This window comes from Sinohyriopsis cumingii, chromosome 10, assembly GCF_028554795.1.
Source record: "Sinohyriopsis cumingii isolate HCF-2022 chromosome 10, ASM2855479v2, whole genome shotgun sequence".
Taxonomy (NCBI): Eukaryota; Metazoa; Mollusca; class Bivalvia; order Unionida; family Unionidae; genus Sinohyriopsis; species Sinohyriopsis cumingii.
In genome coordinates, this window is record NC_142970.1 from 31930487 (window position 1) to 31952310 (window position 21824).

The following is a 21824-nucleotide window of genomic DNA, read 5'->3' on the forward strand; positions in this document are numbered from 1 at the left end:
ATGTTCTTCAACCACATTCTGCCTCAGGTCTGACACAGACCATGATTAAATGTTCTTTAATCCCATTCTAGCTCAAGTCCAATATGGACTATGATTAAATGTTCTTTAATCACATTTTTGCTCAGGTCTGACACAGACCATGATTGAATGCTCTTCAATCACATTGTGGCTCAGGTCCAACACAGACCATGATTAAATGTTCTTTAATCACATTGTGGCTCAGGTCCAACACAGACCATGACTAAATATTCTTTAATCACATTCTAGCTCAAGTCCGATACAGACCATGACTAAATGTTCTTCAATCACATTCTGCCTCACGTCTGACACAGACCATGATTAAATGTTCTTTAATCCCATTCTAGCTCAAGTCCAATACAGACCATGGTTTAATGTTCTTTAATCACATTTTCGCTCAGGTGTAACACAGATCATAATTAAATGTTCTTGTACAGACACAGTAAATTAACTGGACTGGAATGTTGTTCCTTGTAGACACAATAGATGAACTGGGCTGGAATGTTGTTCCTTGTACAGGCATAATTTATGTCCTGTTGACTAAGTAGGATTTGAACCATGATAGGGCTGTATCATAGACACCAAATACATTCAGGAGATGATGAAGTAATATATCATGGTCTATTGTGTCAGACAAGTCAAGGAGGATGAATACTAATCTTTACACTATCAAAAGCAGTGAGAAAGTCATTAACTAGCCTCAGAAATGCATTTGATGTACTGCGGCAGACTGTACATTGCTAAAATGATTATTTGAATAATAATAACAAAAAATATATTTTTCATATAGTTTCATATAATTATGGCATGTAATAACTTTTCTTGCTCAGAGTATGTTTTCATGTTAGAATCCATGGAATTATCACAGAAACAGACTAACTTGATATCAATACTTCAGATACCTTTGTCAATCGAAGTTTTTCATGCAAGACACCTGATGGTCAGGCTGTGCTTCTACAGTAATCCATTATGGAACACTGCCATCTCACCTATGTCTGTGTGGGTTCGAGTCTCGGATTCAGCCAATGTGGATATGCGAGAAAGCTTGCCAGTAGCTTCTCGTGGGTTGGTGGTTCTTTCCGGGGTTATCCCGAGTTCTTCCTCCACCATTAATACTGGCCGCCATGTATAGCCTTTCTTGTGCTGAAAAATGGCTTTAAATCCTACATATAACAATAACATTTAGAATTGTCAACCAACATACGAAAACAGTATTTGAAGCTAAAAATAAAAACCAGATACGACTTTAAAAAGTCCAAACTCTCAGCAAAGAATATTTATTCATATGTTTGGCCCTACTTTGAAAAACAATAGGAAACGTAACAATTGGTTTCATTTGACATGTCATTTCTGTGTGTATGTTGCCTACAGTGAGATAGATGATAGTGGTCTAAATCAGTTGTATTTATTGGATGACGTGCCAATTTCCCTTTGAATATTGTTTATTGTGGGAGAGTCGACAGTTGCCACCACAGGAATTAAAAATATAAAGATCACGTTGAACTGAGTGATGTAGCAAGAACTAATTGACCTTGAGATCGGAACTGCTGTTTCTGAAACTGAACTGGAGGTCATTAAGTCATGTTGACTCACTGTCAAGTGTTTGTTACATATCTTTTAGGTGGAAATGATGATGCCATAATCTGTTCCTTGCATCAGACCCGATTTTTAAAACTTTTCGGATACAAATGTTTCAGGTCAACAAGAGCAGTGCACGATATTCGATCACAACTTAACAGACGATTGATCTAACATGTGAAACAAATATTGCTGGCCTTAGTGAGACATTCTTGGTAGGGGTAGCAGATATATGTAACAATTGGGATTGAAGAGTCAAGCCACTATCTTAGTACACAAGATGTTTTGAAAATATATAGTGCATTTTATATTTTGAATACCTTCCCTGAACACATTGACATTAGGAATATAAGTGTTGCTACCTGCTGAATGTATATATCATATACAGCAGTGGTTCTTAACCCATGTTAAGTTGTGCCGTAGGTGCTGATCAATTAGCACAGGGGTGTCCAAAGTCCAGCCCGCGAGCCAATCATGGCCCGCGCTAAGATTTCATATGGCCCGCAGTTTCGGTCATATAATGTATTATTTATGGCCCGCTAGCACACGAAACCTTCTCCGCTCATTTCTGCCATGGCGACTGAAAAGAAAAAGAGGAAAGTTGAAAGTGAGGGCTGCAGCTTTTGGAGAGATAGGAATTACAATACTTTTTCACTGAAAATCGAGGCAGTTGTGTTTGTCTCATTTGTAACGAGACAGTTGCCTTGTAAGGATTTCAACGTAAAGAGACACTACCAGACTAAACATGCTAACATATATGAGACAAGCTAACAGGGAGTAACAGCGCTGAAAATGTGAAGCAATTCCAAGCTTCTCTGGCATTACACAGCGATTCTTCACGCGGGCATGTGAGTCAAAGGAAAATATCACCAAAGTTTGCTACGAAGTGGTCATGTTAATAGCTAAACATGGCAAATCCTTTACTAAAGGTACATTTATCAAAGACTGTGTCATGAAAATGGTGGTGAACATTTGCCCCGAGAAGAAGCAAGAATTTATGAATGTTTGCCTGGCAAGTAACACTGGCACGGAGAGTGGAGGACATATTGTCAGATATTAAGAGACAACTGAGGGACAGGGGAGTGACTTTTGATTATTTCTCATTAGCCTGCGATGAAAGCACCGATGCTTCTGATACTGCACAGTTCTTGCATTTTTAAGAGGAGTTGATGACAGCATGAACGTAATAGAGGATCTGCTTGACCTCCAAAGCCTTAAAGACCAAACCAGAGGAACGAATATATTCGTTTTTGTTTGTGATGCTGTTGATGATATGAAACTACTGTGGAGTAAAGTTTCTGGGATCATTACCGATAGTGTGCCTGCCATGGCCGGTGAGCGAAGTGGATTGTCCACACTGATTTGCAGTAAAGTCAGCGAGGAAGGAGGTAACACTATTAAACTACACTGTATAATTCACCAGCAGGCTCTCTGCGCCAAACATCTCAAATTTGATCATGTTATGAAACCAGTGGTAAAGGCTATCAATTCTATTAGCTATAAAGCTCTACACCACCGACAGTTTCAGCAGTTCTTGCTTGACATCCAAGATGAATACGGAGACACAATGTATCACAATGATGTGAGGTGGCTAAGTTGGGGGTCCGCAATGCAGCGAATTTTCTCTCTCAGAGAAGAAATAAGACATTTTTGTGTGAAAAGGGCAACCGATGAAAGAATGTCCGATCCTGTATGGCTGGCAGATTTGTCGTTTTTGGTTGACATAACGAAGCATCTGAATGGGCTGAATGTTAATCTTCAAGGACGAGATGCAGTGGTGAACCAGCTATACGTTCACGTCAAGGCCTTTGGAACGAAGCTACAACTTTTCCAAAGACACTTGTCCCAAACAGAGCCCTGCACCATGCACTTCCCAGCTTTGAAAGAGGTAATTGACAGTTTACCACAGGACAACATCGGTGTGCAAATGAAGAGTTATGCAACAGCTACCGCATCTCTTTCTGTGGAACAAAACAAACACTTTAGGATTTTCCTGTTATTGAAAAGGACATGTTGCTTTCTTCTTCACCCTTCTCCGTGGACCCTGATGATGCTCCTCCACAGCTGCAGCTAGAGCTCATTGAGCTGCAGTGTGACGATCAGTGGCGTGACAAACATCAGCAGCTTTCTTTTGTTGACTTTTACGCACAGCTGGATAAAAGCAGATTTCCAGAAATGCGAACATTTGCTAAGAATATTCTGAGCTTATTTGGCTCCACATATTTGTGTGAGTAGACATTCTCTGTCATGAACTTAAACAAGAACCGATTGAGGTCAAGACTAAGTGACTCCCACTTACGTGACATTTTACGCATCTCAACCACTGCCCTCAAACCAGACCTGGCCTCTTTAGTGAAATCCAGATCTCAGTATCACCCTTCTCATTAGTGTCAGCAAGTTATCGGTTTCTTGATCAATCTGAAATTGAGTGTTTTGAATGGTAACATCTGTCACTTGTAACAGTGAAAAGCCAAAAGCACACTTATGCTCTTGGACTTATGTCACTTATTTTATTAAACACTTGAATAAGATTTGGTTATAACAGTTGATGTTATGTACCTGTATATGTGGCACAAACTATTATTTTCTGAAAGATCTTTTAAAAGACAAAAGCAAAATTCACTTATTTTCAACTTTAGTGATAACAGAAAACTTTGCATTAGTTATAACTCCTGTTTAAAATGACCATGAGGCAAAGATATTTATCTAACTCGGGCAAATTTAAGGTATTACATACAGTTCAATGTTATCTGACTCTCCAGATATGAATGAAAGGCAGAATTGTGTTTATAGAGTTGTTCATGTCTCCTTGAATGGCTTATATTTAGTTACATTGTCATTTGAAAAATAAAGATAATTGTGACAATACAAATTATTTCATTTCTTTATTGTTTTTTTTTTTGTTTTTTTATATTATTTATTCATTGTTCTATAACAGTGTATATTTGCATATAACTTTTATGGTTTAAAAAAACATCAGAAGGAACTATTGGCCCCCCGTCATCTTCACTTTATCAAATCTGGCCCTCTTTGCAAAAAGTTTGGACACCCCTGGATTAGCAGCATTGGGTCATGCTGATTTTCGCAAAATAGTCCGACCCCATAAATAAAATTGCCAACAAAAGTTAGGTTACTGTATTTACTGTAAATGTTTGGACAGCATTTATGTTGTAACATTGTACATGATGGGAAACAATAAATTATTTTATAAAGTAAGTTTAGTATACTGTATCTTGAGGTGTTGGAAGAATTTCGGAAAACCCCAACAAGAACCACCAATCCACAAAACTGATGTTCCAGCAATGATTTCTCTAAAATAAGTTTTTTGCAAGATTCCAATTTTGTTAATTTGAATTTCAGGTCATTCCACTCGTTCTGGTTGAGGAACTGAATCAGGCAGCATCTGTACCAATAAAGACTGCAGAACAGCTGGATTTATTCCTCAGGTTCCAACATGAGATAGGCACAATTCTCTACTTCAGGTAAACAAGACAATTCATGTTTGTTTTGGGTTCAATAATTGTTGTACCACTGCTGCATAGGACCTTAAGTTTTCTCAATCTGATTTAAGATGATGAAGGGATGGGAGTAGTAGTGTGGAGTGTTACGCTATATTTTAAATTCCATGAGTTCATGAGGTTGTATATATCTGATGCATGCATACCTGCATTTTGTTCTACAGTTTTGTATACAGTACATAAACTCCACTATCATCATCAAATAAATTAACATTTGCATTTTCTGTATGTGCATGCAGCATTTTTGTTTTTCACAGACACATATTTAGCATCCATTTATATGCTGTTCTCGGACTGCTATGGTGGCCTAGTGGTTAGAGTGTCCACCTCGGATGTGGGAGGTCGTAGGTGCAGACCCTACCCATGTCATCCCAAAGACTTAAAAAATGCTACTAACAGCTGCCTCGCTTGGTGCTCAGTATTAAGAGGTTATTGTAAGGACTGGCCAGATTGGTGTCAGGATTATCTGACTGGGTGGGACATGATACTACTTGTCTGCAGCACGATGACCCATTGCTAGACATCACACACACACACACTCACATGCCATTCTCATCCATGACAAGATAACAAAAATGCTTTTGAACAGACACCTGTTAGTTGTCATGACTTTAATTCAACCTTTTAGGTGTTTCCTAGTTCCACCATTTGATCAGATAAATGATCCATATTGGACACAGTTCTAATTAGTGGATATTGTTTACTTGATACTAAAACAAACAATAACCACCAGTTAAACCTCAATATAACATATATCACTGTCTGACACACTGGAAGAATAACCATCAATTTAGAGGAGACAAGATACAAATCAAAAGAGTATCTTCTTTTAAAAGGGGTGATGATGAGTAATGTGCATTCTTATAAATGGGGACACATTTAGAATGCCTCTTTTAATGGGACACATTTTAATGCCTCCTTTATGGGGGACCATATTTAGAATTCCTCCTTTATGGGGGACACATTTTGAAAGCCTCCTTTATGGGGGACACATTTGGAATGCATCTTTTACAGGGGACACATTTGGAATGCATGATTTATGTGGGACATATTTGGAATGCATCTTTTATAGGGGACACGTTTGGAATGTATCTTTTTGCTGAATATACAGTTAAGATCAGATAATTAGGGTTGAATCAGTGAGGTGGGTTGCTGAGGGACATTACCATCCACATCATCTTGTTGTTTTTGTAGAATATTTAATTAACATAAATGAGTACATGTGCTTGCAACATATGTCTCAGATGAAGTAAAATAATAGAAATGTAAACGACCAGTGCTAAAAAGATCCGATAGCCCAACTCCACTGACTCCTGTAATATTAGGTCTGGTCCATAATCCTGTATTAAAAATGAGGTGCCTATCAGGCTTGTCAAAAACTATAATTTGCCTGAGGAAACTTTGATTGTGCAGATGAAATGTGTAAATTTTCAAGATGTTGACATACCTTCCATAATACATCACAATCTAAATTAGATGATCACTGTCCTATGTGAAATTGAGATCTGATTTTAATCAAATTGAAGTATGGTGTGCCATGCTTAAAATACAATGAATAACTCCCAAACCCCTTGATATGGTCATGCTCTGAGATAACACAATTTTTAGCATTCATCAAATAAAACCCACACACTTGCAGTATATGCCTGTTAATGTTGCACGTAAAAACGGCAACAGTCATGTTTGGAGCTGATGTCAAACAAACACTTGGACAATTTAAATAATAGCAATCAAAAGAAAATAAATCGGGTATAAACCACTGTTTCACATAATTGGCTGACAGTAGCTAGAGAGATGTGTTCAAAGTCTGCAGTGGGTGAGCTCAGTGTTCTTATTTGCATACGAGGTTGGATCAGGAAATGGAGCAGTTTCTTGTCAGTACTTCAAATCGATGATAGATGCGTGTACAATAACAAAACTTATTACGTGGTACTGCCTTGAGTGTTAATGTTTAAGCCATATCTATTTTTTTTTGAAAGTTTGTGAACAGCGGCAACATTTCTTTGAAGTAGGATTGTACTGCATATAAAGAATGCAAAGATTGATCATTTCAGTTGTCGTAATGTTATTCAAGTGTACTTCATAAATTTTTTGCCAATTAATAAAACAATTAGCTATTGGCCAAGTGCACCACAGATAAATTTCAGAGCTCTTGGTTGACGGAGTTTTTCTTTAAGAAGCACGGCAGGTAAAAAGAGAAATAGAAGGGGAGGGTATTAATTATATGCAAATACTGCAAACAAGAGATTGACATAATGTCTACTCGATTCTGACCAGGATTCATTCAGAGAATCACGAAGAGAAGTTTGAAGACCAGGACCCTCCAGTTACTAGTGAGTGTAGTGAACAGTCTCAGGGATCGTCCTGGGCTTCGCCAATGTCGCAAATTGCGATTTTTTTTCCTTATTGGCGACAAAAATATCCCATCTGGCGATTTTTTTGGCGACATACTTTTTGGTTATTTAATTTGTACATACAATCATGGATTTGGACTGGATAAATTAAAAGGCAGAACGAAAGGAAGCCACAAACTTGACAAAGCAATGCATTGGAATCAATCTGTTACACAAACGATCCTTTGTTCTTATTGACAACCCCATCTTTACAGTGCATTGTTACATCATAATCTGCTTATGCTGACATCTGGGCTGAGGACTGTATGCTGCGATACAGTCAATCATGCTACCGCACTATACCTACAACTGACCGACTTAAGAAGACGCGAATAGAACAGATATAATTAATTGTATGGCTAATCCTTCTGTTTTTTTTTAAATACATATACCAATACAATAGTTTTGCTGAACATTCATAGAAAACTGATAACCTTTGAAGTACCGACTACTGTGTATAAATACAAAACAAATGGAAAAAATCTCAATCACAACTATATCTGTCGCCAGTGCAGCATTTTAGTCATTGATCTTTTCCTTTTGCCATCAGTCTCGTGTTACGGCTGCAGAGACTTAAACTCCGCAACAAGAAATAGCAAAAAAAACCAACAAAAAAAAAACAGTTTTGCATAATTAATAATAATTATTTATTTCTCAAAATACAGGAGTGAAAGAATCCCTAAATTGGGTGTGAATTTATGCTTATATATACGGTCCAGTATTGGTGTTGACTCGTGTAAGTTTCATTCGTGGGAACGGAGATCCTATTTTTCTTGTCGAGACAATTTATACAGCATTCAGTGATCATTCTTGGGAGTTAGGAAGCAATTCGCTACAAGCTTTGGGAAGCTAGCCATGGGGGGGGGGGGGGCTGCTGAGAGACTACTGGTGTCACCTGTCAGCACTGTAGACTGTGAACGTGGATTCCGTATGATGAACCTCATAAAAACTGACATCAGAAATAAGCTCTGCATCTCATCTCTCGAGAATTTAATGAGAATCAGCATGTACAGATGTGAAAAATTAGACTTTGAAACTGCATTCAACAAGTGGGCAGCCCTAAAATCGCGACGGATCTTCATGTAACACTTTGTAACATTTTGTTAATGCTTGTTGTAATTAAAGTATTAACTAACCCATCTTTTGTAATTTTCATTGCCTGTTACATTAATAGACTAAATTAACACTTGGAAAAATGTACACTACTTGTTTTGGCGACACTTTTTGAAAATTGGTGACAAAATATTGAGGTTGGCGATTTTTTTTGCGACAGCTTTTTAAAAGCCAGGACCATTCCTGACAGTAATGACAATTGCGTCATCTAAACCATATTAAATATATATATGAATTATAGCTACTTCAACATTTTTGTGACAATATTAAAAAGGAGGAAATTTAGGGCATGTGAAACTTGGAGTCCTGGCTTGTGGAGTTTCAGTCAGGGAAAGTCACGAGCCAAGGGCCTGTGTCGAAATCAATTTCTTTGAACGCTGATAACTAATAATTGTATTGATGACTGATGAATATTAAAGTAACTTGTATAGGCTAGGTATGGTTTTGTATCAATTGCCACCTCTTATTTTGATGTGTATCAGTTTGGTAAAATTATAGATGCATCAATACATCAATATTGTTTCATACCTAATTGTTATTGCCAGAAGTGGAAAGCCATTTTCACATGGGTTGCTTTTCCCTATAAAGCTTTGTATGATGTCTAGTTCCTCCTAAATGAAACCGATACTGATCTAACATCCAGTATGGGTACCTTGATGTCATCTCCAAAATGAAACCGATGCTGATCTAACATCTGGTATGGCTACCTTGTTGTTGTTGTTGTGGGGTTTAATGCCATTTTTTAGCACATGATAGGCTATACGTCGTGGCCAGTATTAATGGCGGAGGAAGAACCCAGGAAAACCCCGGAAAGAACCACCAACCCATGAGAAGCTACTGGAAAGCTTTCTCACATACCCACATTGGCTGAATCCGAGACTTGAACCAGCACAGACGGAGTTGAGATGGCAGTGATCCATGATGGAGAGTGCTTTAGCCCACTCAGCCACTATGGGCTCCTGTGGGTACCTTGGTGCCATTTTGTAAATCTTGTTATTGCTACTTCTCCTGAATAGCTAGATACATAGACAAGGTGTTTTCACCAAAAGACTTCTTGTGGTATATGAGTGAAAATAATGCAAATTATGACCAATATGGTACTAATAGTTTCAACAGTTAGGAACTAAAATGAAGAAACTGTATTTTCTGGGATTTCCTGAAATTATTTTCATCCAGTGGAGCATTAATCCCTCTGAGGGACTCTTGTCTGATAGTTGTTGTGCTTCTGTCGAATTCAGATGTGCATTTAGCTTGTTATTCTATAATGCCACAACATATTTCCTCTTTTCATTTGTTTCTTAATTTGACATAAGGACTTTGCTGTAAAACCTTGAACACTGCAATGCCAAGACGATTATTGCAGATTTTTGCTTCTTAAATAATTTTCCATATCTACTCAGGCTTCCATTTGTTATAACTGTGAATCAAGCTATACCTGTGAATCAAGCCTGCAGATTGATGAACAAAACATTGTTCCACACACTGCAACAATTTTAATTTATTTATATACTACAGATGTGGCCAGTAGACTTTGTTAATGTTGGCCTATGCATACATGTCACTTGTTTGACCTTGCTCTGTTTAGTTCATAGTAAAGAATTAGCCATATCACCATCATATCAGGTGTAAGTATGACATATTCATACACTTTATTTTAGAAATGAGTTGAGATTGATTTAGCACAAGCACAAGTACTGTAACTTAACAAAAGACTGGAAACAAAAGAGATTGGAAATCAAGCAGAGGGTGGGAGAGTCGCCACTGTTGGAAACTTGCTTCATGATTTCTTAAAATGGTTATATATGACAAACAGGACCCACATGGCATTCCCAGTAGCCACTAACCTCATGAACATAAATGTTTTCCCATTGCAGTCACAGTAGCCACTAACCTCATGATTCTAAATGTCTTCCCTTTGCAATCAAAGTAGTCACTAACTTTATGAATCCAAATGTCTTTCCTTTGCAGTCACAGTAACAACTAACCTCATAAATCCAAATGTCTTCCATGTGCAGTCAAAGTAGCCACTAGCCTCATGAATCCAAATGTCTTCACTTTGCAGTCAAAGTAGCCACTAACTTCATGAATCCAAATGTCTTTCATTTGCACAGTATTGATTAATCTCATAAATCCAAATGTCTTTCCTTTGCTGTTAATAGACTGGATGCTGAGAATGCTTCAATTTATTTTACCTCCCTTGGCAACAGGTAATTTGACATTCAGGCATGAGACTATATCCATTAGCCATCCATCCATAGTTGTCATTATTTGCTGAAATTGTATTGGGCAAATTTAGCCAAATTCAGTGAAAACATTCATGAGAACATGCTCTACCAAAATATTTTTGACAGCCCCTCCCCTCCCCCCCCCCCCGAAAGCAACATTATGCCCTGGGTAATAACTATATGGAAAGCTTATTTTAGTTTTAGCTTCTAAAGAAGTACTGCTTACTGGCCAGACACACATACATACATGCATACATACATACATACACACACACACACACATATATATATATATATATATATATATATATATATATATATATATATATATATATATATATATATATATATATATATATATATATATATATATATGTATGTATATATATATATATATATATATATATATATATATATATATATATATATATATATATATATATATATATGTATGTATGTATATATATATATGTATATATATATATATATATATATATATATATACGCACACACACACACACACACACACACACACATATAAATACATACATATACTGGTATGAAGGTTTCTTTTGATAGGCACAGTTTTTCTTTTTCTGTGTTTTCATTATTCGTTGCTATCTCTTTATCAGTTTATCAGTCCGTCTAACATTTATATCTTGTTTCCAGGGCAAAACTCTAAAATTATTTGAGATTTGGTGCATATTTTATATGAGTAGTGTAGATCTGTCTTATGTTATTTAAATTTCTTGATACATGCATTAGACAGTTCATGTGCCTAACAGTGTTGATGTGCCTTGTACCATTTACAATTCTGGGTAATTAGTGTTGTAGTTTGATGCGCCTTGTGCTGTTTACAATTCTTGGTACACATTAAACTAGTAGTGTTGATGTGCCTTGTGCTATTAACAATTCTTGGTCTGCATTAAACTAGTAGTGTTGATGTGCCTTGTGTTATTTACAATTCTGGATTCACATTAGTCTAGTAGTGTTGATGTGCCTTGTGCTATTAACAATTCTTGGTACACATTAAACTAGTAGTGTTGATGTGCCTTGTGTTATTTACAATTCTGGATTCACATTAGTCTAGTAGTGTTGATATGCCTTGTGTTATTTACAATTCTTGGTACACATTAATCTAGTAGTGCTGATGTGCCTTGTGCTACTTACAATTCTTGGTACACATTAAACTAGTAGTGTTGATGTGCCTTTTGTTAATTACAATTCTGGATTCACATTAGTCCAGCAGTGTTCATATGCCTTGTGTTATTTACAATTCTTGGTACACATTAATCTAGTAGTGCTGATGTGCCTTGTGCTATTTACAATTCTTGGTACACATTAATCTAGTAGTGCTGATATGCCTTGTGCTATTTACAATTCTGGATTCACATTAGACTAGTAGTGTTGATGTGCCTTGTGTTATTTACAATTCTTGGTACACATTAAACTAGTAGTGCTGATGTGCCTTGTGTTATTTACAATTCTTGGTACACATTATACTAGTACTGTTGATGTGCCCTGTGCTATTTACAGGTCTGAGTACACATATTAGCCTAGTAGTGTTGATGTGCTTATAGTATTTACAGTTCTGGGTACACACATTAGTCTAGTTGTGTTGATGTACCTTACGTTATTTATATTAGTTTAGTTCCAATGTTTTCAATTTTCATCCATTCATTATTCACACTGTATAAATATATATATATATATATATATATATATATATATATATATATATATATGAATTGATTTCATATGCATGTACTCTTTATTCATAGGTCCATATACAACACTGTTTTAAGAATCAGAATGGAATATGTTTTCACATGACCTCTTATTTATTGATTTAGATTTCTCAAGCTACACTACGCTGTAACTCATTAAAGCTATATCAGTGTATTGCTCCAAAATATCGAATTGTCTACATCTACAGTGCAGTCTTCTTAATTGTCTATGTCTACAGTGCAGTCTTCTTAATTGTCTATGTCTACAGTGCAGTCTTCTTAATTGTCTATGTCTACAGTGCAGTCTTTTTAACTGTACATGTTTACAGTGCAGTCTGCTTAATTGTCCATTTCTACAGTGCCGTCTTCTTAATTGTCTGTCTACAGTGCAGTCTTCTTAATTGTCTATGTCTGCAGTGCAGTCTTCTTAATTGTCTATGTCTACAGTACCGTCTTCTTAATTGTCTGTCTACAGTGCAGTCTTCTTAATTGTCTGTCTACAGTGCAGTCTTCTTAATTGTCCATGTCTACAGTGCCGTCTTAATTGTCTGTCTACAGTGCAGTCTTCTTAATTGTCTGTCTACAGTGCAGTCTTCTTAATTGTCTGTCTACAGTGCAGTCTTCTTAATTGTCCATGTCTACAGTGCCGTCTTCTTAATTGTCTGTCTACAGTGCAGTCTTCTTAATTGTCTATGTCTACAGTGCAGTCTTCTTAATTGTCTATGTCTACAGTGCAGTCTTCTTAATTGTCTATGTCTACAGTGCAGTCTTTTTAATGGTACATGTTTACAGTGCAGTCTGCTTAATTGTCCATTTATACAGTGCCGTCTTCTTAATTGTCTGTCTACAGTGCAGTCTTCTTAATTGTCTATGTCTGCAGTGCAGTCTTCTTAATTGTCTATGTCTACAGTGCCGTCTTCTTAATTGTCTGTCTACAGTGCAGTCTTCTTAATTGTCTGTCTACAGTGCAGTCTTCTTAATTGTCCATGTCTACAGTGCCGTCTTCTTAATTGTCTGTCTACAGTGCAGTCTTCTTAATTGTCTATGTCTGCAGTGCAGTCTTCTTAATTGTCTATGTCTACAGTGCCGTCTTCTTAATTGTCTGTCTACAGTGCAGTCTTCTTAATTGTCTGTCTACAGTGCAGTCTTCTTAATTGTCCATGTCTACAGTGCCGTCTTCTTAATTGTCTGTCTACAGTGCAGTCTTCTTAATTGTCTATGTCTGCAGTGCAGTCTTCTTAATTGTCTATGTCTACAGTGCAGTCTTTTTAACTGTACATGTTTACAGTGCAGTCTGCTTAATTGTCCATTTCTACAGTGCCGTCTTCTTAATTGTCTGTCTACAGTGCCGTCTTCTTAATTGTCTATGTCTACAGGGCAGTCTGCTTTATTGTCCATGGCTACAGTGCAGTCTTAATTATTCTTGTCTACAGGGCAGTCTGCTTATTTTTCCATGTCTACAGTGCAGTGTTAATTGGCCATGTCTACAGTGCAGTGTTAATTGTCCATTTCTACGGTGCAGTCTTCTTAATGTTCTATGTATACAGTGCAGTGTGCTTAATTGTCCATTTCTACAGCACAGTCTGCTTGATTTTCAATGTCTACAGTGCAGTCTGCTTAATGGTCAATGTCTACAGTGCAGTCTCCTTAAATCTCCATGTCTAGATGCACTCTGCTCAATTGTCCATTTCTACAACACAGTCTGCATGCTTTTCAATGTCTACAGGGTAGTCTACTTAATTCTCCATGTCTACAGTGCAGATTGCTTAATTATCCTTGTCTACATTGCAGTCTGTTTGATTGTCCATGCCATCAGAGCAGTCTGATTAATTTTCCAATGTAAATAACTGCCAACCCATTTTACCCATTTCTTCAGACCACAGGTATACCAGCTAGTCATGCTGTTGTCCAGGTTATAATAATTACAGAGCAAAGGTAGATACACGTGAAGTTTATGTGTCTTAATACATGTCACTATAACTTTCAGTGTTGAAGGATTGAAGGAGAAGATTATATTGGACCCCCAATGGTTCATTGATGCCTTGAAGTCCCTCATCACTGCTGAAATGTTCATTCTTGACAAATATCCTGCCATCAGGAACAAGTGGTTCGAATTGAAAGATAAAGGAAAACTTACCCAAGAACTGATAGGTTGGTAATTGTTAATTTTTAAGTAATGGTATGTAAGAGTTAATTGTCTTTGTTAATTTTAATTAAAGTATACTTGGTCTTAATGTACTATTTCTTATTCAGATCCTAAGTATGTTGATGAATCTTTATCCGTGGAAGTCTTGACCAGTCGTCTATAATTTTGTCTGACAGCTTTATTGTCCACATGAGATTATCAGTGCAAATGCCACACTGTCTATCACTATGTCTTACATTTGTTATGGTCCATATGAGACCATCAGTGGGAGTATTAGCAAGTTGTCTATCACCATGTCTGACAGTATTATGACCCACAGGAGACTGTCAGTGTTAGTAATAGCAAATTGTCTATCACCATGTCTGACAGTCTTATGGCCCACATGAAACTGTCAGTGTTAGTTATAGCAAGTTGTCTATCCCTATGTCTGACAGTTTTATGGCCACATGGGACTGTCAGTATAAGTTGTAGCAAGATGTTTATCACTATGTCTGACAGCTTTATGGTCCACATGAGATCATCGGTGGAAGTCTTAGCAAGTTGTCTATCACTATGTCTGACAGTGTTATGGTCCACATGAGACTTGTTTTTAAATCAGGTTAGAATTGTGTCTGAAATTGCAAATATCATGGATTATGGAAGACGTTTATGTGCTTTGTGGTTGCTACAACTCAACCCCCTAAAATGCATGATCCAGTGTTGAAGGATCCTTGTGTAAAAAATACAGAAAATATCAGCAACTGTCACTCATCTTCAGAGGCATGTTAGCGCGCGCACACACACACACACACACACACACTAAAGACTGAGGACAGCAGGAAAGAAACAAATGGTAACAGTACTGGTTTTAGATTGGAAATATTTGTCTTAAGTCAGAGTGCATTGTTATCATGTCCTGCCATCCAGATCTTACTAGTTTGGTTCCCACACAACTCGAGCTCCAATCTGGACATTGCCAGTCTGGTTTGCATACAACTTGAGCTGCCATCCAGATATTACCAGTCTGGTTTCCACACAACTTGACCTGCCATCCAAATATTACCAGTCTGCTTTCCATACAACTTGACCTGCAATTCAGATATCACCAGTCTGGTTTACACACGACTTGACCTGTCCACCATCTAGTTATCAAACTTTGAGGATGGCTTGCACTTAGGTTGAGGAAGAAACCTATCGAGTGCAGGATGTATAATGTGCAATTCACAATATTCATGTCTATGTCTGGAATAGTGTGTGCATTAGTGATTATGATTTGATAATGTGTACATTTGTATATTTGGGATAGTGTGTACATTAGTGAAGTGAGTATAATGCCTGTAATTGTGTGTGCCTTAATGAGTATATTTGGGATAGAGTATACATCAGTGAATATGTGTGTTCTTCAGCTGTTTAGTGAGTATGTCTGGGATATAATGTGTTCTTTAGCTCTTTAGTGGATATGTTTGGGTTATAGTATGTTTGGGATATAATGTGTTCTTTAGCTGTTTAGTGAGTGTGCTTGGGATATAATGTGTCTATAGCTCTGTAGTGAGTATGTATGGGATATATTGTGTTGTTTAGCTCTGTAGTATGTATAGGGTATATTGTGTTCTTTACCTCTGTAGTGAGTATGTTTGGGATATAAGGTGTTCTTTAGCTCTGTAGTGAGTATGTTTGGGATATAAGGTGTCTTTAGCTCTGTAGTGAGTATGTATGGGATATATTGTGTTATTTAGCTCTTTAGTGAGTATGTTAGGAATATAAGGTGTCTTTAGCTCTGTAGTGAGTATGTATGGGATATAAGGTGTCTTTTGCTCTGTAGTGAGTATGTATGGAATATAAGGTGTATTTAGCTCTGTAGTTAGTATGTATGGGATATAAGGTGTCTTTAGCTCTGTAGTATGTATGGGATATATTGTGTTCTTAAGCTCTTTAGTGAATGAGTTTTGGATGTAATGTGTTTTTCTAGCTATTTAGTGAGTATGTCTGGGACAGTGTACATGTGTATTAGTGATTATGTCCAGGATAATGTTCACAAATATGGAACTAGTACAGTGTGTTTTAGTGCATATCATACCTAACCATGGAACTAATACAGTGGGACTTAGTGTATATAATACCTAACCATGGAACTAGTACAATATGATTTAATGCATATCATAGCATATCATATCTAACCATGGAACTTGTACAATGGAACTTGGTGCATATATACCAAAGTATGAAACTAGGATTTAATACCTGAAGTTAATGTTCCACACAAAATATCTAACTTGTGATGGCAAACTTCAGTGTTTTAAGACTGCAGAAAATTTACTTGTTGAAGTGTGTGTGTTGTGATGAAAGATATTCAACTTCCAGTTCTTTTTGCAAAGACCACTTGGTACTCATTGGTATTTGACACCTAAGATGATGACTTGTAATATGATTGGCACTTACAATGGTGACATGTGATATGATTGGAACCTATGATGGTGACTTGTGATATGATTGTCATCTCTGATGGTGACATGTGATATGATTGGCACCTGTGATGGTGACTTGTGATATGATTGGCAAATATGATGGTCTTGTGTTATCATTGGCACTAACAAAGGTGCCATGTGATATCATTGGCACCTACGATGGCGACATGTGATATTATTGGCACAGTTTGGTACAATTTGTGTACTTGAAAGAGCTTAACTCTTTGTTGTACTTTTCTTGTAGGCTGTAAAATTGATATATATGTTGGAGAAAAACTGATATTGCACCATTTAATAATCAAAGTCTAATTGAAAGATAAATGTCATTTCAGCAAACAAATTCACGAGTCTAATTCAGCGATTGTAATTCAAAGATTAAGTTATTTCAATAGATAAAAATACAATTCTAATTCAAAGATTAAGTCATTCGAATAGATAAATACACAAATCTAATTCAAAGATAATAGATGTTTCAACAGATAAATACCCAAGTCTAATGCAAAGATGAAGCTGTTTCAGCATACAAGTCTTATTGAAAGATAAAGCCATTTCAGCATAATATAAATACACCACCCTAATCCAAAGACAAAGGCATTTCAACTGATAAATACAAAAATGATATGGTTGGATCCATATGAGTAGAAATAACAGGTTAGATGTACCACAGGGATAAAACTAGGCAGTTATACACTGTATCAGATGGTTTCTCTCCCTGTCTTACAAAGGAAACGAATGTGATTTTTGTATGGTTACATACGCCTTATTTATGTTTTCTGCACATTTATAGATTAATTATGTCATGATTGCAACCAAGCATGTATTGAGCTTTGTACAAATTTGATTTAGTCTATCCAAGAATATGGTCATGTAGTGAATACTGTTCCAATTTGCGTGTGAAATATAGAGCTAAATACTGAATATCTGTATTAAATGCCATAAAGGTATGTAATAACATTAAATGACAGGTCAACCATGTCAGACTAAATAGTTGGTAATAGAATAAAATAACAGGTAAACCATGTAAGACTGAATGGTTGGTAAATTGACAGGTCAGGCATGTAAAACGGTTGGAAATAGTATAAAATGACAGGTCAAGCATGTAAGACTAAATGGTTGGTAATAGTATAAAATGAGAGGTCAAGCATGCAAGACTAAATGGTTCCTAATACTATACAATGACAGGTCAGACGTATAAGACTAAATGATTGGTAATAGTATAAAACCACAGGCCAAGCATGTAAGACAAAATGGTTGGTAATATTATAAAATGACAGGCCAAGCATGTAAGACAAAATGGCTGGTAATAGTATAAAATGACAGGTCAAGCATGTAAGACTAAATGGCTGGTAATAGTATAAAATGACAGGACAATCATCTAAAATGAAATGGCTGGTGATAGTATAAAACGACAGGCCAAGCATGTAAGACAAAATGGTTGGTAATAGTATAAAATGACAGGTCAAGCATACCAGACTAAATGGTTGGTAATAGCACAAAATGAGAGTCAAGCATGTAAGACTAATTGGTTGAAAAATGTAGAAAATAACCGGTCAACCAGGTCAGACTAAATGGTTGGTCATATTAGAAATGACAGATCAAGCATGTAAGACTAAATGGTTGGTAACATTATAAAATGACATCTCAACCATGTAAGACTAAATGGTTGGTAATATTATAAAATGACATGTCAGGTGTGTAAGACTAGATGGTTGATATAATAGTATAAAATGACAGGTCAGGCATATCATACTAAATGTTTGTTAATAGTATAAAATGATAGATCAAGCATGAATGACTATATGGTTGGTAATAATATAATATGACAGGCCAAGCTGCAAGACTAAATGGTTGGTAATAGTAAAAAATGACAGGTCAAGCATGTAAGACTAATTGGTTGAAAAATGTAGAAAATAACAGGCCAAGCATGTAAGACTAAATGGTTGGTAATTGTGGAAAATGACAGACCAAGCATGTAAGACTAAATGGTTGGTAATTGTGGAAAATGACAGGCCAAGCATGTAAGACTAAATGGTTGGTAATAATATAAAATGACAGGCCAAGCATGTAAAACAAAATGGTTGGTAATAGTATAAAATGACAGGTCAAGCTGTAAGACTAAATGGTTGGTAATTGTAGAAAATGACAGATCAACCATGTAAGACTAAATGGTTGGTAATAATATAAACAGGCAGGTCAAGCATATAAGACTAGGTGCGAGTCCTTGACCTGAGCAGGCATATTGACTAGGTGATGAGTTTTTGACTTGAGTACACATCTTGACTGAGTGTGAGTTTTTTACTCAAGTACACATCTTGGCTAGGTGTGAGTTTTTGACTCAAGTACACATTTTGATCAGGTGATGAGTTCCTCAACTGAGTACACATATTGACTAGGTTTGAGTTCTTGACCTGGGTAGACATCTTGACTTGGTTTGAGTTCTTTACTTGAGTATACATCTTGTCTAGGTGTGAGGTCTTGACTGGAGTATACATCTTGACTGGGTGTGAGTTCTTGACCTGAGTACACATACTGACTTTGTGTGAGTTCTGTACCTGAGTATACATCTTGTCAAGGTGTGAGTTCTTTACCATATACAAATACCTGAATGACAGGTAAAAAGTGTTGCCAGGGAAAAAGTACAAGTCTAGTTTGTCATCATACCTAGACTGTAACATAAGGTGTTCAAATATCCACTAATGCCAGCTTTAATTATTCCATACTCAGAATTACATTCCTGTATACGTGTCATTATCCATGCTAAGTCAAGTAGAATATAATCTTGTCTATGTCATTATCCATGCTAAGGTCAAATAGAATATAATCTGGTCTGTGGCAAGATTTATGTTAAGGTCAATCTTGTCTGTGGCATTATCGATTCTAAGGTCATATACAGTAGAATCTTGTCTGTGGCAATATCCATGTTAAGGTCAAATAGAGTCTTGTCTTTGATGATATTCATGTTAAGGTAAAATATAATATAATCTGGTCATGTTAAGATCAAATATAATAAAATCTTGTATGTGACATTATCCATGCTAAGGACAGACTAGAATCTCTTCTGTGGCAGTATCCATGCTAAGGTCAAATAGAATTTAATCTGGTCTGTGGCAATATCCATGAGAAGGTCAAATAGAATATAGTCTGGTCTGAGGCAATATCCATGCTAAGGTCAAATGGAATAAAATCTTGTCTGTGGTAATATTCATGGTAAAGTAAAATATAATAAAATCTTGTATGTGACATTATCCATGCTAAGGACAGACTAGAATCTCTTCTGTGGCAGTATCCATGTTAAGGTTAAATATAATATAATCTGGTCTGTGGCAATATCCATGCTCAGGTCAAATATAATATAGTCTGGTCTAAGACAGTATCAATGCTAAAGTCTAGTGGAATAAAATCGTACCTGTTCTACATACAGATTAAACTATTTGATCAACATAATTAAAGTTATTATATTCTAGGTCAGTGATCTCATTGCTGTTCTAATATTGGAAAGAAAAGTATTATCTTGTATTTTGAATTAATGCCTTTTGTGAGGGATAGTCTATGTTCAATCATTTTGCATTAATACATTTTGTGAGGGATAGTCTAAGAACAATCATTTTGCATTAATGCCCTTTGTGAGGGATAGTGTAAGTCCAATCATTTTGTATTAATGTCTTTCTGAGGGATGGTCTATGTTCAATCATTTTGCATTAATGACTTTTATGAGGGATAGTCTAACAATAATCATTCTGCATTAATGCCTTTTCTGAGGGTTAGGATAAATCCATTCATTTTGTATTAATGCCATTTGTGAGGGATAGTCTAAGTCTAATCATTTTGTATTAATGCCATTTGTGAGGGATATTCTAAGTCTAATTATTTTCTAGTAATGCCTTTACTGAGGGATAGTGTAAGTCCAATCATTTTGCATTAATGCCTTTTATGAGGGATAGTCTAAGTCTCATCATTTTGTATTAATGCCATTTGTGAGGGATAGTCTAAGTACAATCATTTTGTATTAATGCCATTTGTGAGGAATAGTCTAAGTACAATCATTTTGTATTAATGCCATTTGTGAGGGATAGTCTAAGTCTCATCATTTTGCATTAGTGCCTTTTATGAGGGATAGTCTAAGTCTAATTATTTTCTAGTAATGCCTTTACTGAGGGATAGTCTAAGTCCAATCATTTTGCATTAATGCCTTTTATGAGGGATAGTCTAAGTCTCATCATTTTGTATTAATGCCTTTGTGAGGGATAGTCTAAGTACAATCATTTTGTATTAATGCCATTTGTGAGGGATAGTCTAAGTACAATCATTTTGTATTAATGCCATTTGTGAGGGATAGTCTAAGTCTCATCATTTTGTATTAATGCCTTTTGTGAGGGATAGTGTAAGTACAATCATTTTGTATTAATGCCATTTGTGAGGGATAGTGTAAGTACAATCATTTTGTATTAATGCCATTTGTGAGGGATAGTCTAAGTCTCATCATTTTGTATTAATGCCATTTGTGAGGGATAGTCTAAGTACAATCATTTTGTATTAATGCCATTTGTGAGGGATAGTCTAAGTACAATCATTTTGTATTAATGCCATTAGTGAGGGATAGTCTAAGTACAATCATTTTGTATTAATGCCTTTTGTGAGGGAATAGTCTAAGTACAATCATTT

At 36.2% G+C, this 21824-nt stretch overlaps 1 protein-coding gene across 1 annotated transcript in view; it reads left to right on the top strand.

Moving 5' to 3' along the window:
• Window positions 1–21824, top strand: part of LOC149789844 (uncharacterized) — an 80658-nt gene that overhangs the window by 6456 nt on the left and 52378 nt on the right. The window contains exons 3-4 of the mRNA XM_089971834.1: window positions 4957–5078; window positions 14560–14723. Coding sequence (XP_089827960.1) covers window positions 4957–5078; window positions 14560–14723 — 286 coding nt within the window. The remainder of the gene's footprint in view (window positions 1–4956; window positions 5079–14559; window positions 14724–21824) is intronic.